The sequence below is a fragment of the Lampris incognitus genome, chromosome 17 (genome assembly GCF_029633865.1).
Source record: "Lampris incognitus isolate fLamInc1 chromosome 17, fLamInc1.hap2, whole genome shotgun sequence".
NCBI classification, from domain to species: domain Eukaryota; kingdom Metazoa; phylum Chordata; class Actinopteri; order Lampriformes; family Lampridae; genus Lampris; species Lampris incognitus.
Window position 1 is genome coordinate 41751363 of NC_079227.1, and position 15838 is coordinate 41767200.

Consider the following 15838-nt stretch of genomic DNA (forward strand, 5'->3'; position numbering starts at 1 on the left):
TGATACTATCCCTGGCCCCCCCGCTGGCCCCCCCAGCCACGAGTCGCATATGCAGAAAATGCTTCTGATTATGCATAATATGCTTCTATCTGATATTTTACATTAGGTGCTGTTCATTTAAATCAATAATGTATATTTTCTTAACTCTCATATTGACAGTTTTCCACTAGCCTATACAGTACACTACAACAGCAGCATAGAATTCCCGAAATTCAGTCATGGCTCTTGGTTTTGGTGTGCCACCCCAAGATTTTCAGTGGCCCCATTTGGCCACCCCTATGAAAAATTTCTGGGGGCGCCACTGGCAAGAACAATAAATCTCCATCTCCGAACTGACCCAGGAAAAACATATCGTGGGGGTGCAGGAATGAGGACACGGAGAGATCGAGTTGAGTTAATTCCGTTTACTCGCCACACAAAACAACACCGATACAGCACAATCTCTCCTGACAACACCTCCTGGGAAACTCGAAACCGTGCCTACGTCATAACTCTGAACGTCTTCTTTAAAGGAGCAGCAGCCCCTGGTGAATCGATCCTCCATTGTGTATCACCACACAGCCCCCCCCCCCCCAGAATTCACCATCACGAAAAAATGCAAAACAGTAATGTAACACAACACTACTCAATGAAACACAAAAAGCCAATAGGCGTACAGTCCCCAGTGAAACAATCAATGTCTTGGGGGGCGGACCAGGCGGCCAAAACGGCTGCGCTGAAAGGGTATGGGGGCAGGGGGGGGGCTGAGTCTGGGCTGGGGGCCAGAGAAGGGGGGCGTCCACACCGCGGGGGCAGGGCCAGTTTGACCGGCCCACCCAAGTCCAAATGGTCAGGCTTGAGACGGTCCACCGGTCCAGCTTGCCCCTCATGTCCACCACAAAGTTCTTAGACCTCGCTTCCAGGACGAGGAAGGGCCCATCGTAGGGGGGCTGCAGGGGGGTACAGTGGCTGTCGTGGCGAATGAACATGTACCTGCCTGACAGCAGATTCTTGGGGACGTAGGACTGAGGGAGGAAGAGGTGAGATGTAGGGATTGGAGCGAAAGCGTTGGCACCGTCCTGGGCCAAAGCCCGATGAGAAACTGCAGACCCTTGGGCCATGACGTCCAGCAGACGAGGACGGGAGGTCTTCCTTGGGGGCGGAGCGAAGGCCGAGCATGACCCACGGGAGGCGGTTGACCCAATTGCTGTCGGTGAGGCTGGCACGAAGAGCAGCCTTCATAAACCGATGAAACCGCTCACAAAGTCCATTGCCCTGCAGGTTGTACGCCATGGTATGGTGGAGCTTCACCCCCAGCCCCTCCACGACTGCAGTCCAGAGCTCGGACATGAAAGATGACAGGGGAACAGCTTCCGGCCACCTGTTGGTCCTGTCCACCATGATGAGAAGGTGAGTGAACCCGTGGGAGTAGGGCAGGGTGCCCACCAGGTCCATAGTCACATGGTCAAAACGCCTCTTGGGCACCAAGAATTGCGCCAAGGGGGCTTTGGTATGACGGTGTATCTTGGAATGCTGGCACGCCACGCAGGAGTCAGCACAGGTCTTGACATCCTTCCTGAGGCCGGGCCAGACGAACTTGGCTCCCACCAACTTAGTGGACGCCTTCACACCCGGGTGGGAAAGGCCATGGATAACGTCAAAAACACGGCGCCGCCTTCCGATGGGCACCATGGGGCGGGGCTGGCCCGTGGAAACGTCGCAGAGGAGCGTGGCGTTGGCACTGTCAAACACTTAGATCCTCCAACCACAGCCCCGTAGCGGCTGTCTGATAGGCCTGGATATCCGCGTCAGTGGCTGGGTCTGCAGCCATGGCAGCGTAATCGTGTCCCAAGTGAATGGACCCTGCCACCACCCGGGAAGTTGTCCTTGCCAGCCACGTGCCCGATGTCCGTGGTAAACTCCGAGATGGCAGAGAGCTGACGCTGTTGGCGCCCAGACCACGGCTTGGAGGTCTTGGCCATGGCAAATGTCAGCGGCCTGTGGTCGATGAAGGCGGTCGATGAAGGCGGTGAAACGGTTCCAACAGGAACCTGAAGTGTTGGGTGGCAAGGAAGAGACCCAGGAGCTCCCAGTCGAATGTGCTGTACTTCCGCTCGTTGTCCTTAAGCTGCTTGCTAAAGAAGGCAAGGGGCTGCCAGGCGCCGCCCACCCACTGCTCGCACACCGCCCCGACCGCATAGTCAGAGGTGTTGGTCGTGAGGGCAATCGGGTCAGTGGGGGACGGGTGCGCCAGCAAAGCGACGTTGGCCAGCGCAGCCTTGGCGTCGTCGGGACCAGTCTACCTCGCCCTTGGCTTCCTTGTCCCACAGGGCCTTGTACAAGGGCCGCATGCGGTGAGCTGCGCGGGTAATGACCCTGTTATAAAAGTTCACCATGCCTAGGAACTCCTGCAACGACTTCACGTGCGGGGGCATGGGAAACTGGCGACGGCGTCCACAAGAAGCAGAACGGCTCCCTGCGGGGAGACGCGGTGGCTGAGGAAGTCGATGGACGACAAGCCGAACTGGCACTTGACTCGGTTGACTATGAGTCCATGCGCACTGAGCCACTTGAGCAACTGCCGGAGGTGCGTCAGGTGCTCCTCTGCGGACGCGTTTGCCACAAGAATGTCGTCCAAGTAAACAAAAAAGAATTGCATATCCCATAGCACAGAGTCCATCAGCCGCTAGAACGTCTGCACTGCCCCCTTGAGGCTGAAGGGCATCCGCAGGAACTCGAAGAGTCCCAACGGCATGATGACCTCTGTCTTGGGCACGTCCCGAGGGTGGACCGGTACCTGGTGTTAGCCCCACACCAAATCCACATTGGAAAAGATGGTGGCCCCCGCCAGGTGGGTGGAGAAGTCCTGTATGTGCAGGAGGTTGTGGCATTGTTCAGACGAGGAAAATCGCCACAGGGGCGCCAACTGCCATCAGCCTTAAAAACCATGTGCAGGGGGAAGGCCCACGGGCTGTCCGACCGGCGCACGATGCCGATGCGTTCCATGGTGGTAAACTCCTCCCTGGCGATCGCGAGCTTAGCAGAGTCGAGGCGCCGAGCACGTGCGTAGACCGGGGGGGGGGGCGTCGGTGGCAATATGGTGCTCCACGCCGTGCTTGACCACCGCTGACGAGAACGTAGGTGTGGTGAGGTCAGGGAACTCTGCGAGCAGTCGTTGATACGTGTCTCCGGCGGCGAGCATGTTTGACAGGCCGAGCGTCCCTGCACCTCCCAGTGTGCACGGGTATGTAGTAACAACCGAGTATCACACGTTTTCGTTGAATACATACGAATTTAATCAAATACATTTCGTAACTATACGAAAATATCGTATCTATATAACGGGCGTCCAGTTCCTGGTTCCCGGTTTACGTTGTCCGGCTATAGTTTTCCGGTGGAAAAAAAAACATGTTTTATTAGTATTTTTTAACCAAAAACAGTAAGTCTATTTTGGAGGAAATGAAATAAAATAGATGGATAGATTGTATTTTGTCATTCAAGAAGACATGACAACATGCAAAACTTACGTTTATTTGGTCCAACCGAGTAACGTTATGGAGAAACGGTGGTTAGTGGTCGCCGTCAGCACGTGAATGACGTTATTTGGCGAATAGTGGGCACGAGCCGGGCGGTCTGTGTATTATTGATATAATGTGAACTCTTACTTAATGTTGTAAACTGTTTATTTATTTAATTTGCCTCAGCAAACTTAACATAGCAGCCATGTATGTGGCAACACAGGCTGAATTGCTGGTAGCCCACATTTTACATAGTAGTTAAAAGGTACCGTATAGACTTGTGTGCGCGCATCTACTGCATTCTAGAACGGCAACACAAAACGTGCACTGTAATAATAATAATAATAATAATAATAATAATAATAATAATAATAAGCAGTATCTTTAGGAAGGGATCGAGCGACCAAGGGAGCAACGAAGGAAGGACACGTTTTTATTGGAACTGCACCTTCGCGCGCCAATCACAATGTCCCACGCGCACAACGGCACTACTTTCATTGCGACGTCGACCTTTTCTCTGGTAATTTGAAGACGTGTCCATCAGGCTTTATCTTACGCATATAGTAGCATGTGCAGTTCTGTTTGAGAGCGTTTTGGCTACAATCCACACGTTTCTGGTACGTTACTCATTTGTTTGTCAAAGTATGGCCTAAACATTTGGTCCAAATAGTTAATGAGAGTGGAATTAGATCGCTAATAATGTCAGCTAGCTAGCATGCTAGCAAGCATGTTAGCTAGCTAGCATAGTCTGCAGAGCTAATGCGTTGCAAAGTGGGGAAGGGGGTTGCTATTTTTTGGAGAATGTAGAGCCTCACAAATGACATTTTCTGGCTAACACAACAATTTCGTGTAACTGACTTGCTAACCTAGTTGACTAACAGTCCTTATTGCTTGTACATAGCAATAGCATGAAATGAGCCCAAGTTTCGCCACGAGTTGCTAGCTCATAGCTGCATTAGCCAACTCGGGATCACCGGTATGCTGTAGCTCGACCGGTCGGAGAAGATAAGGACAGAGAAGACAGATGGTTTGAAAGAGGGGTGAAGGAAGCCATCTATGCGAAACTGGAAAAACCATCCCTCAACAGAGGAGGAGGTCTGCGACACCACCTATCTCCCACTTACAATGCCATCCTTTCATCTCTACCCAGGACACTCAAGAAGCCTAGCCTCCAAGAACAACAGTCGCTCACTAACGGCTCCAACCACTCTCATGACCACTGAATAATGAAGTCGAAACTAACACCCCCAACCACCGTCGCTGCTAAACAAATGCAAATCAATAGCCCCGATGGCGACGGGCGCGGCCAAACATCGGTACACAAAAGAGCCACTCATGTCTATGGCTCTGTTAGCGACGGGCGTTGGTAAACATCGGATCACAAAGAGCCACACATATCTATAGCTCTGGCAACGACTCCTAGAGGATAAATACTGAGTCTCATCAGCAGCCAGTCAGACTAGCTTGGTCTAGTCAGAAAGACACGAACTGAGGAAGCCTCTTGGATGAGAGGCGAAACGTCTTCACGGATATATACCAAGTCCAGTTGCACTTGATTCAACTCCTTTGGATGTGAAGATGAGGGTTTCTTCTAACCTCCAAAAAAGACAACATTGCATGAGTGTTACTGTATGTGGCAATATAGTATTCACCTCTCTTTTCCTTGTCATTGCAGCTCCAGTCATTGTTTTTGCCCCACCCTTGGATCCCGCAATATTATTAAACCCAAAGGCTCTTTTAAGAGCCAACCTCTGTCTGTCATTCTGTCTGTCCGTCCACCCACCCATCCATCCATCCATCTCTCTCTCACTCTTCTGTCTATCCATCCCTCTCTCACACTCTTGTATTTCCAACATCTGTCCGTCTGTTCGTCTCTACCCTGTCTGTCTGTCTGTGTCTGTCTATCAATCTGTCTGTTTGTCTGTCTGCCTCCCTCTCTCGCTCTCACTCTCTGTTGGTCTGTCAAAAATGAGTGTTCCACCAAAAAAAGGTTCCAACAAAAAGACCTGCACTTTCTGCAAGAGTGTCTCGTTTTGTGCAGTGAAAGTGTGTTGCCACTGCAACAGGGACCAGCCTAAAAAGCAGCGGCTGCAGAAAAAGCTACAGAACTTTGATTCCAAGCGGGAGGACTGGCTAAGTCGCCTGCAGAAAAATCACAATACCGCATCCTTAAAGGATGAAGCCATGTTGTTGGTATGTAGGTTATTTAGATAACTATTTCATTGAGTTGAACTTTATCTGACAAAGGATGGACACTGCATCATTCTCATAATTTTCCAAATCTGCACAGCCCTTTAGAACCTTTGTATGAGCTATTGCAGTATAAATGACTTGCAACCTAAACATACACAGCCTCAGTGTTGTGGCTGTGAATGAGAGAGACAAATATTATTGAAAGAAGGGCTGATAGTCAGTGATTATGTTGGAGGATCATATTTTATATGTAGTTCTGCTACTACATGTCCTGCAACCTTGACAGTAGAAGTAGCCTAAAAGGCCTTCTGGTATTCAATTAATTCAATCATACAATTTACATTTCCCTCTGTCCAGCTACATTTTTGTTTTGTTTTGACTATTGTGCCTATGATCGCAGGACTGTGTTCCTGCAGGTCTGTAGAGTCAGATGGAAAAGCTGGACCATGTTCCTGCAGGTCTGTAGAGTCAGATGGACAGGCTGGACTGTGTTCCTGCAGGTCTGTAGAGTCAGATGGACAGGCTGGACTGTGTTCCTGCAGGTCTGTAGAGTCAGATGGACAGGCTGGACCCTGTTCCTGCAGGTCTGTAGAGTCAGGTGGACAGGCTGGACTGTGTCCCTGCATGTCTGTAGAGTCAGGTGGACAGGCTGGACTGTGTTCCTGCAGGTCTTTAGAGTCAGATGGATAGGCTGGACTGTGTTCCTGCAGGTCTGTAGAGTCAGATGGACAGTCTGGACCGTGTTCCTGCAGGTCTGTAGAGTCACAGTATAAAAGCTGACTGTTCTTGCTGTCGGGAGCAGATAAGTGTCTAATGGTTGACCTCATTTCAGCTGCTGCTGGCATCATTCTGTGGTAACATGGTAATCTAGGGTAGCATCCCATCAAGCATTGCCTGTCCATACAGACAGTCTTCTACCTGTAGGTAATTATAACAAGATGTTGTATATTGACCCACATTCAATATACATATTGTAAAGACTTGGAGGTACTGTGTGATACAGCCTACATTGTTGCACAGCCTCATTAGCAGGCACTCCCAATTGTAAAAACAACTCAAATTCAGCCAAGAAATGATTTGGGGAATTCTTTCTAGGAAGTTTGATCTTTGATGATGTAGAGTGTGAAGAAGGTCCTCTGCCTCCCAGACATCCATCTTTAACCTCTATCTTCTCTCCCTCTTTCTGCACAGGTGAAAAACATTTTGTATCACTGCGTGAAGGAGGTGGTGACCTCCCTGAAGCGGGTCAGTGCTGAAGGAGCCGGGGAAGACGAGAACTCATGACACCCCATCTTCCTCAAACCTCTCCTCCTCAGAGGTCCACAGGGGTCGTTGCTGGGATCCTTGTAGCTGGTTGCAAAAAAAACAAGTTGTTTCTGAAAAAGGGGATGAAACCACCATCGGCATGTCACCTTCACTGCCTGCTCCTGGTCAGCCGGCTCAGCAGGTGCTGTGAGTTGGCACTTGGTCATGTAATGTAAAACTGTAGCTGTTCTGGAACTATGTCATGTCATTTGGGACTTTCTCGTGGAACCTTCAACACCGACCTTGTGACCTGAGGCGAGGTCATGCAAGGAAAAAGGCATTTGAGGCTTTCTTTTCCAGAAATGAAGTGATGTGGTCAAGAAGGCCTAGTCACAATGGCTTCGTCACATGACCCAACAGCAAACACATCATGTGACCTGAGAATATGCATGGACGGACAAATACAGTAACTGTGATGGTGGTTCACATCATCCCAAACCTTCAGTGCCAAGCAGACTTGGAGCAGAAGGCCTGTGGGCCTGTGGGACAGACAACCTTGTGCTTTCTAAGATAATTTTTTGGTTTCTCTGTTTTAATGGGCTCAGAAAATCAGTCGGTCGGGAGGAAATCCGGTAAAGAGATGAGGGCTTAAAACTGAAGTGGCTAGCCTTATTAGAAACCACTATATGTTGTGTTTCATGGCATGTGCCAGCATGTCCTCAATGTCCTCTTCTCAGTGGGGTGGAGAGAAGCCCAACCAGCATTAAAAGCAACTTGGCACTATTACTCTAATGAAGACCAATAGTATTTCAGTTTGTACCACACAGGCTGGTGGTAGCGGGATGTTCCTCATAGGGCAGGCGTAGGTGGAAATGAGCCTCGCAGGATGCTGGAGTACTGAGGGAGATGCAAGTAGGTGGCCCCAGGTCTATCAGTCCATGTGTCCTTGAGCAAGGCATGAAATCTCTTCCTGCTCTCTTGTTGTAAGCTGTTCTGGGTAAGTTGTCAGCTAGTGTTTTTAATGTGCTACGCTTATTTCAAGTCTGTGCTCGTGGTCCACGGATAAGTCTCAGACATCTGTCAGTAACATCTGTGAGTAACATGTCAATTACACCTGTCAGACATCTGTCAAACATCTGTCCATAACATCTGTCTATGGTAAACGCTGCGTCCAGATGGACTGATTCAACCTTCTTTGGTTTTCTAAGCTGGGTTGCTGCGCATGCGTCAAGACGTTTAACACACAAAGCAGAACATGTCAGAACTCTTCATGAAAGCTCTTTCAGTCCGCAAGCAAACAGCGTCGCTGTTCTCATTTGTTCGTGTGTCTGAGTAGTTGGTCTGTTGTCGTTTCCCTCCTGTTGTGTTTGTTCTTGGCTCTTTTCATACGGAGTATTTTTTCCTCTGGTGTATTTATTTCATAGTTTTGATATTTCAATGTTATTGAGCTAAAAACATTGATGTAAATGTGACTTGTACTGTTGTGTTTTTTGCCACATGGTGTTCAGTTGTGATACGGCTCTACTGTGATGGAGGACACACACCAGCTCATGCCTGTAACTTTGGGAAGTGTTGCTGAGCTCTACTGTCCTCATGCCATAAAATACTTTGTATGAAAATGAACTGCCAAACTATTGTAAAGACGGTGTAAAGTTGTATTATGTAAAGACAAGAAGACCTACAAGGCTTATACACTTCAGCATTTTATTAAAACAGTATTCGCTGTAAAGTTAAGGCATTTATACAACATAATGTCATTTATTTAAGAAACCTGTCTTGTTTCTCTTTGGTTAAAAAGTTACCATAGTGAACTTTTGAAGTAAATGATACAACAATGAAAAACTATGTTGTGTACATATATACATATATACACTGCTCAAAAAAATAAAGGGAACACCTAAAAAACACAATATAGACCTCGATGAATGAAATATTCCAGCTGAAAATCTTTATTTATTAGACAGAGGAATGTGTTTAGAGCAAAATAACCTAAGAATGATCAATGGAAATCAAAATCATTAGCCCATTAAGGTCTGGATTCAGAATCATACTCAAAATCAAAGTGGAAAATGAGAACATAGGCTGATCCAACTTCTGTGGAAATCCTTCAAGACGATTCAAAATGAGGCTCAGTAGTGTGTGTGGCCTCCACGTGCCTGTATGCACTCCCTACAACGTCTGGGCATGCTCCTGATGAGACGACGGATGGTCTCCTGAGGGATCTCCTCCCAGACCTGGATCAGGGCATCGGTCAACTCCTGGACAGTCTGTGGTGCGACATCGCGTTGGCGGATGGTACGAGACATGATGTCCCAGAGGTGCTCGATTGGATTCAGGTCTGGGGAACGTGCAGGCCAGTCCATAGCATCAATGCCCTCGACATACAGGAACTGCTGACACACTCTGGCCACATGAGGACGAGCATTGTCATGCATGAGCAGGAACCCAGGGCCCACTGCACCAGCATATGGTCTGACAATGGGTCTGAGGATCTCATCCCGGTACCTAATGGCAGTCATGGTACCTCTGGCTAGCACGTAGAGGTCTGTGCGGCCCTCCAAGGATATGCCTCCCCAGACCATCACTGACCCACCGCCAAACCGGTCATGCTGGAGGATGTTGCAGGCAGCAGAACGTTCTCCACAGCGTCTCCAGACTCTCTCACTTCTGTCACATGTGTTCAGTGTGAACCTGCTCTCATCTGTGAAGAGCACAGGGCGCCAATGGTGAATCTGCCAACCAAGATGTTCTCTGGCAAAGGTCAATCGGGCTGCACGGTGTTGGGCTGTGAGCACAGGCCCTAATTGTGGACGTCGGGCCCTCATACCATCCTCATGCATTCTGTTTCTCACTGTTTGAGCAGAAACCTGCACATTAGTGGCCTGTTGAAGGTCGTTTTGTAGGGCTCCGGCAGTGCTCCTCCTGTTCCTCCTTGCACAAAGGACCAGATAGCGGTCCTGCTGCGGGGTTGTTGTCCTCCTGCGGCCCCCTCCACGTCTCCTGGTGTACTGGCCTGTCTCCTGGTACCTCCTCCATGCTCTGGACACTGTGCTGGGAGACACATCAAATCTTCTTGCCACAGCATGCATTGATGTGCCATCCTGGATGAGCTGCACTACCTGAGCAACTTCTGTAGGTTGCAGATACCGCCTCATGCCACCTCTAGTGGTGAGGGCACTAGCAAAATGAAAAACTAACCAAAGATCGGCCAGAAAAGATGAGGACAGGCAAATGGTCTGTGGCCACCACCTGCAAATCCATTCCTTTTATAGGGGTTGTCTTGCAAATTGTCTAATTTCCACCTGGTGGAAATTAGACAATTTACCAACAGGTGAAATTGATTCACAAATCAGTGTTGCTTCCTAACTGGACATGTTGATATCTCAAAAGTGTGATTGACTTGGAGCTACATTGCATTGCTTATGTGTTCCCTTTATTTTTTTGAGCAGTGTACATTCACTGAGGTATTTTTTTTAAAACATGGCTTGCTTCAATTTCAGATTTTAAGGTGCAAGTGTTACATGCTTTGTACATTGAAGTTCTAAAGGGTTTTACATTTTCCATTAAAATGGATTTATCAACCTTGTGGTTGCTGTGGTTTGCATACCGGCCAGTCAGGGACTGTGTCTCACTTGTCCCAAACCCGAGGAATGGATGTGTACTAACGAGTCAGAGGCTTTGGTACAGTGCAGAGTGCAGTACACTGCTGAACTGATTTCTATACATGACTAGAGCGCTACAAAGGAAGGGACAGGGGTTAGCTTTGTTACGGCCCGCCCACCCTGCGCCGTGGCCCGCCCACCCCGCGCCGGCAGCCAATCAGCTCGTCAGGGCCGGGCTTACTCATCAGGGCTGGGCTTAAGTTTGGTGGCCTCCCACGCGCCCGTTGTCAGTTCGTGTTGTAACCTCCCCGCACCCGCAGTAGCGGCCACTCTCCTCCCACGGTCCTTTTCTCTCCGAACTCACCCCAGCCCTTGGTTCATGTTTTCCCTTGCAAGGAAGTATCCTGCCGTGTTCCCGTTTGGATTACCCGCGAGTTTTTTCCCCCTTGGACTTTCCGTTTTTTCCTTGTCGCTCATTGCCTTCCTGTGTTTGACTATTTGTACGCGCAAGGAATAAAGTACTCCAGTTTTCGGCTAACCCCATCTCTGTCTGGTGTCGTGCGCTTGGGGTCTTCCACAAACCCTAACAGTACGAACTGACCATGACGACCCCAGCCGACACAGAGAGCGTACCGGCCAGTCCGCTTCGAGCGGCTCTCATCGGACAGATCCAACTGACTAACTCCCACACCCAGCAGCTAGAGGCGGCCTCCGCCGCGGTGAGAGATCTTCAGACTCGGGTCCCGCCCCTCCAGGCCTGTGTGGGTAACCTAACGAGGCAGCAGGCGGCGTTGGCGAGCCAACAAGCAGAGATCCTGCGGCAGTTGCAAACCATCACGGCGGCTCTCACCATCCAGCCGCCGGGCCAGCTTGCCCCTGGAGTCTTGGGTAACCCGCCCCCTGGGCCCGCTGCCCCGGTTAACCCTGTGGGGCTCAACCCAGTTCCCCGGGAGCCCTGCCTCTCCAGCCCACGACCGTTTGATGGCGACTTTGAGGCCTGTGCCACGTTCATCATGCAGTGTGAGCTGGTCTTCCTTCACCAACCCAGCATGTTCACGTCTGATGCTGCCCGGGTCGCTTACGTGACCAACCTGCTTACAGGCCGAGCAGCTCAGTGGGCCACTGCTTCCTGGTCCATGAAGGCCAGTTTCTGCCTCACCTACGAGGCCTTTGAGGCGGAACTACGGAAGGTTTTCCACCATCCAGTCGGTGGCCAGGACCCTGGTGCTCGGCTGAGCAGTATCCAGCAGGGCAGTGGCAGTGTCACAGACTACTTGATGGAGTTCAGGCTGGCCGCAGCTGAGAGCGACTGGAATGACCAGTCACTTCGGGTCACCTTCCGGAGAGGTCTCAGCGAGGCTGTCAAGGACCAGCTAGCCACCCGGGAAGAGCCCACCTCCCTCGAGGACCTCCGGGAGAGGAGGCGCGAGCGAGCCCTGCGTGGATCCCCGTCCATTCCCCAGTCGTCCAGCACTCCTGGCAGGATCCCACTTTCCCTGTGGCCGCTTCTCCCTCCGCGCCCCAGACAACGACAGGAACCCATGCGGCTGGGGTGCACGCGCCTTAGTCCGGCCGAACGGGAGGCCCGGTTCAAGGTGGTTCAATGCCTCTACTGTGGCCAGAAGGGACATCTGATCAGCGGCTGCCCCACTCAGCCAAAAGACTAGGGTCACTGGGGCCCCGGGAGATCCTAGTGAGCCGCCCTGCCCCACAGAACCATCTGGTTAGCGTTACCCGGGCCTCGGCTGAGGCCTTTTTTAAACGTCTCTTCTCAACTCTCCCTGATATGTCTTCACACTGTTTGATTTTAGGAGGTGACTTTAATTGCTGGCTCAATACTCAGTTGGACCACTCCTCCTCTAAGGTTTGCTCACCTTCGAAATCTGCCAGAGTAATCCAGTCTTTCATGGAAGAGTTGGCAGTTTCTGGTGCCTGGCGCTTTTTCAGCCCTTCTAAAAGGGAATATTCTTTCTTCTCCCATGTGCATCACACTTTCACCCGTATTGACTTGTTCTTGGTTGATAATCGACTACTTTCATCGGTGTCAGACTGTAAATACAATGCTATTGTTAAATCTGACCATGCTCCAATCTCAATGAACATTTAAAAAAAGAACATAATCAACACGCACTCTGGTGAGTGCATGTTGATTATGTTTCTTAATACACGCTTACTATCGAATGAGGATTTTGTTAACTTTGTTTCACAACAGATTGACTTTTTTGTGAGTGTAAACAAAACACCTGACGTGTCTGCTTCTTTGCTGTGGGAGACATTAAAGGCATATATTAGGGGGGAAATAATTTCTTATTCAGGACATGAGAGAAAAGTTAGAGAGGAAAAATTATCTAGGCTGGCAAAGAGTATTTCTCAACTTGATAACTTGTATGCTTCCTCCCAGTCCCCAGATATTTACAAGGAACGTCTCTCCTTACAAGCTGAGTACGATGCCCTCATGACTCATCGCACTACTGAGGTCTTGCTAGTCGAGATCCCGGTTCTATGAACATGGTGATAAGGCCAGCAAGCTACTAGCACACCAGTTGCGCCAAATGGCTATGTCGCGTCACATTTCTCAGATTCAGGTAAAACTACGGACCCTTTAGAAATTAATAATATTTTTAAGGAATTTTATATATCTCTTTACTCTTCTGATCAAGGTCCAACTCCTCCTAATTATGATACCTTCTTTGAAAATTTAGCTATTCCCTCTATTGGTCTATCAGACGTGAAAGGATTAGAGAATTTATTTCAGAACTTCACGCAGCTGCTACATCTCTGCAAAATGGGAAGTGCCCAGGCCCAGATGGTTTTCCGTCTGAATTTTATAAGAAGTTTTGGCAAAAGCTGGCCCCTTTACTATTAGATATGTTTAACGAATCACTTGTCGCTGGACGTTTTCCTCAAACTCTTAATCAAGTCTCTATTTCTCTCCTCTTGAAAAAAGACAAAGATCCCGTAGCTTGCTGCTCTTATCGCCCAATAAGTTTACTGAATGCTGACTTTTAAATTGTTATCCAAATTACTAGCACTACGCCTTGAATCTGTTCTCCCTTCTATAATTTCTCAAGATCAAACAGGATTTATTCGAAACAGGCATTCATTCTCTAATCTGAGATGTTTGTTCAATGTAATTTATAATACTCCGGCTTCTGACTCTCAAGAGGCTTTGATATCTTTAGATGCCGAGAAGGCGTTCGATAGAGTGGAGTGGAATTATCTTTTCTTCACTTAAGAGAAATTTGGCTTTGGAAAAAACTTTATTTCATGGATTCGGTTACTCTATTCTTCTCCACATGCTTCAATCAGGACGAATAATATTAACTCTGACGACTTTCGCCTTTTCCGCTCTACAAGACAGGGCTGCCCCTTAAGTCCTTTGTTATTTGCTATTGCCATTGAACCCCTTTCAGTAGCGCTTTAATCCAATCCCCATATTACAGGCATAGTAAGAAATGGCATGGAACTGAAAGCCTCGCGTTACGCGGATGATCTCCTTTTATTCGTTTCTGGCTTGCCCACCTCTGTCCCTGCTATACTCGCCACTCTTCAGTCGTTTAGCCTGATATCGGGATACAAACTGAATTTGAGCAAAAGTGAAATATTTCCTATTAATACCGCCGCTAAAGATTATCCCTTGCATACGCTACCCTTTAAGATTGCCCAACAGAGTTTCACATATTTGGGAGTTAAAGTCACCCAAGTTCCACCCTTGAGCCCCTCACCTAGGCTACTGTCTTCACTAAGCTGGACCTCCGGTGTGCCTATCATCTGCTCCGGATCCGGAAAGGGGACGAGTGGAAGACTGCCTTTAAGACGCCCCGGGGTCATTGAGTACCTGGTCATGCCGTTCGACCTCGCCAACGCCCCGGCGGTATTCCAGGCTCTCATGAATGACATTCTCCGCGACATGCTCGACGAGTTTGTGGTGGTCTACCTCGATGACATCCTCATCTTCTCCAGGACCCTCGAGGAGCAAGTCCGCCGGGTACTCGAACGTCTCCTCCGGAACCGGCTCTTTGTCAAGGCAGAGAAGTGCCGGTTCCATTCCCCTTCTGACTACCTAGGCTTCATCGTTGAGAAGGGACAGACCCGAGCCGACCCCCGCAAGATCCAGGCTGTGGTGGTCTGGCCCGATCCCACATCCCGGAATGAATTGCAAACTTCTACAGGAGGTTCATCAGGAACTACAGCCGCGTGGCAGAACCTGTCACCAGGCTGACCTCCCCCTCCCAGCCATTCATCTGGTCCCCGGCTGCCCGCTCTGCGTTCCAGTCCCTCAAGGAGAGGTTCACCAGCGCTCCAGTCCTGCTCCACCCCGACCCCAAGAGGCAGTTCATCGTGGAGGTGGACGCTTCGGACACCGGGTTGGGGGCTGTCCTCTCCCAGCAGTCAGCGTCTGACCAGAAGTTTCATCCATGCGACGCCTTCTCTCGCCGGTTCCTCCCCGTCGAGGAGAACTACGATGTCGGGAACCGGGAGCTGATGCCCAGGGTAACACTGTGATCCTGACAGTGGTGGACCGCTTCAGTAAGGGAGTGCACTTGGTGGCCCTCCCCAAACTCCCATCGGCTTCTGAGACGGCGTACCTCCTGACGAGCCACGTGTTCCGTCTCCACGGCCTTCCCCTGGACGTCGTCTCGGACCGAGGGCCCCATTTCGTCTCCCAGGTATGGCGGGCCTTTTGTAAGGGGTTGGGTGCCTCTGTTGGCCTCTCCTCTGGATATCATCCACAGACTAACAGGCAGACGGAGAAGATGAACCAGAGCGTGGAGTCTGCCCTCCGGTGCGTTGCCGCCAAGAAGCCCAGCTCCTGGAGCCGGGTCCTCCCCTGGGTCGAGTATGCCATCAACTCCCTGGTCAGCTCTGCCACCGGCCTCTCACCTTTTGAGGTGTCCCTGGGCTACCAGCTGCCTCTCTTTGCTGCGCAGGAGTCGGAAGTGGCAGTTCCCTCCGTGCAGGCCCATCTGAACCGGTGTCGTCGCGCCGGTCCCCAGCGCCTATGTACCAACCAGGCCAAAGGGTGTGGCTGTCCTCGAAGGACCTCCCGCTTCAGTCCACCGCGAAGAAGCTGAACCCCCGGTTCGTCAGGGCCTTTGAGATCAGGAAGGTGCTCAGTTCCGCGGCGGTGAGTCTGAAGCTTCCGGCTTCGATGAAGATCCGTCCGGTTTTTCATGTGTCTCGGGTTAAGCCTGTCTCTCTCAGTCCTCTGATGCCTCCGGCCCCAGCTCCGCCTCCCCCTGAGATCGTGGATGGGCACCCCCCAGTGGAAGGTCTGATGGACGTCCGGCGCCGAGTACG

At 50.2% G+C, this 15838-nt stretch overlaps 1 protein-coding gene across 1 annotated transcript in view; it reads right to left on the minus strand.

Moving 5' to 3' along the window:
* Nucleotides 1-2398: 2398 nt before the first annotated feature.
* The window catches only part of LOC130127233 (H-2 class II histocompatibility antigen, E-S beta chain-like), a gene marked incomplete at its 5' end in the record, with an annotated part of 32175 nt that continues 18735 nt past the window's right edge, over nt 2399-15838 (minus strand). The window contains one exon of the mRNA XM_056296802.1: nt 2399-2583. Coding sequence (XP_056152777.1) covers nt 2399-2583 — 185 coding nt within the window. The remainder of the gene's footprint in view (nt 2584-15838) is intronic.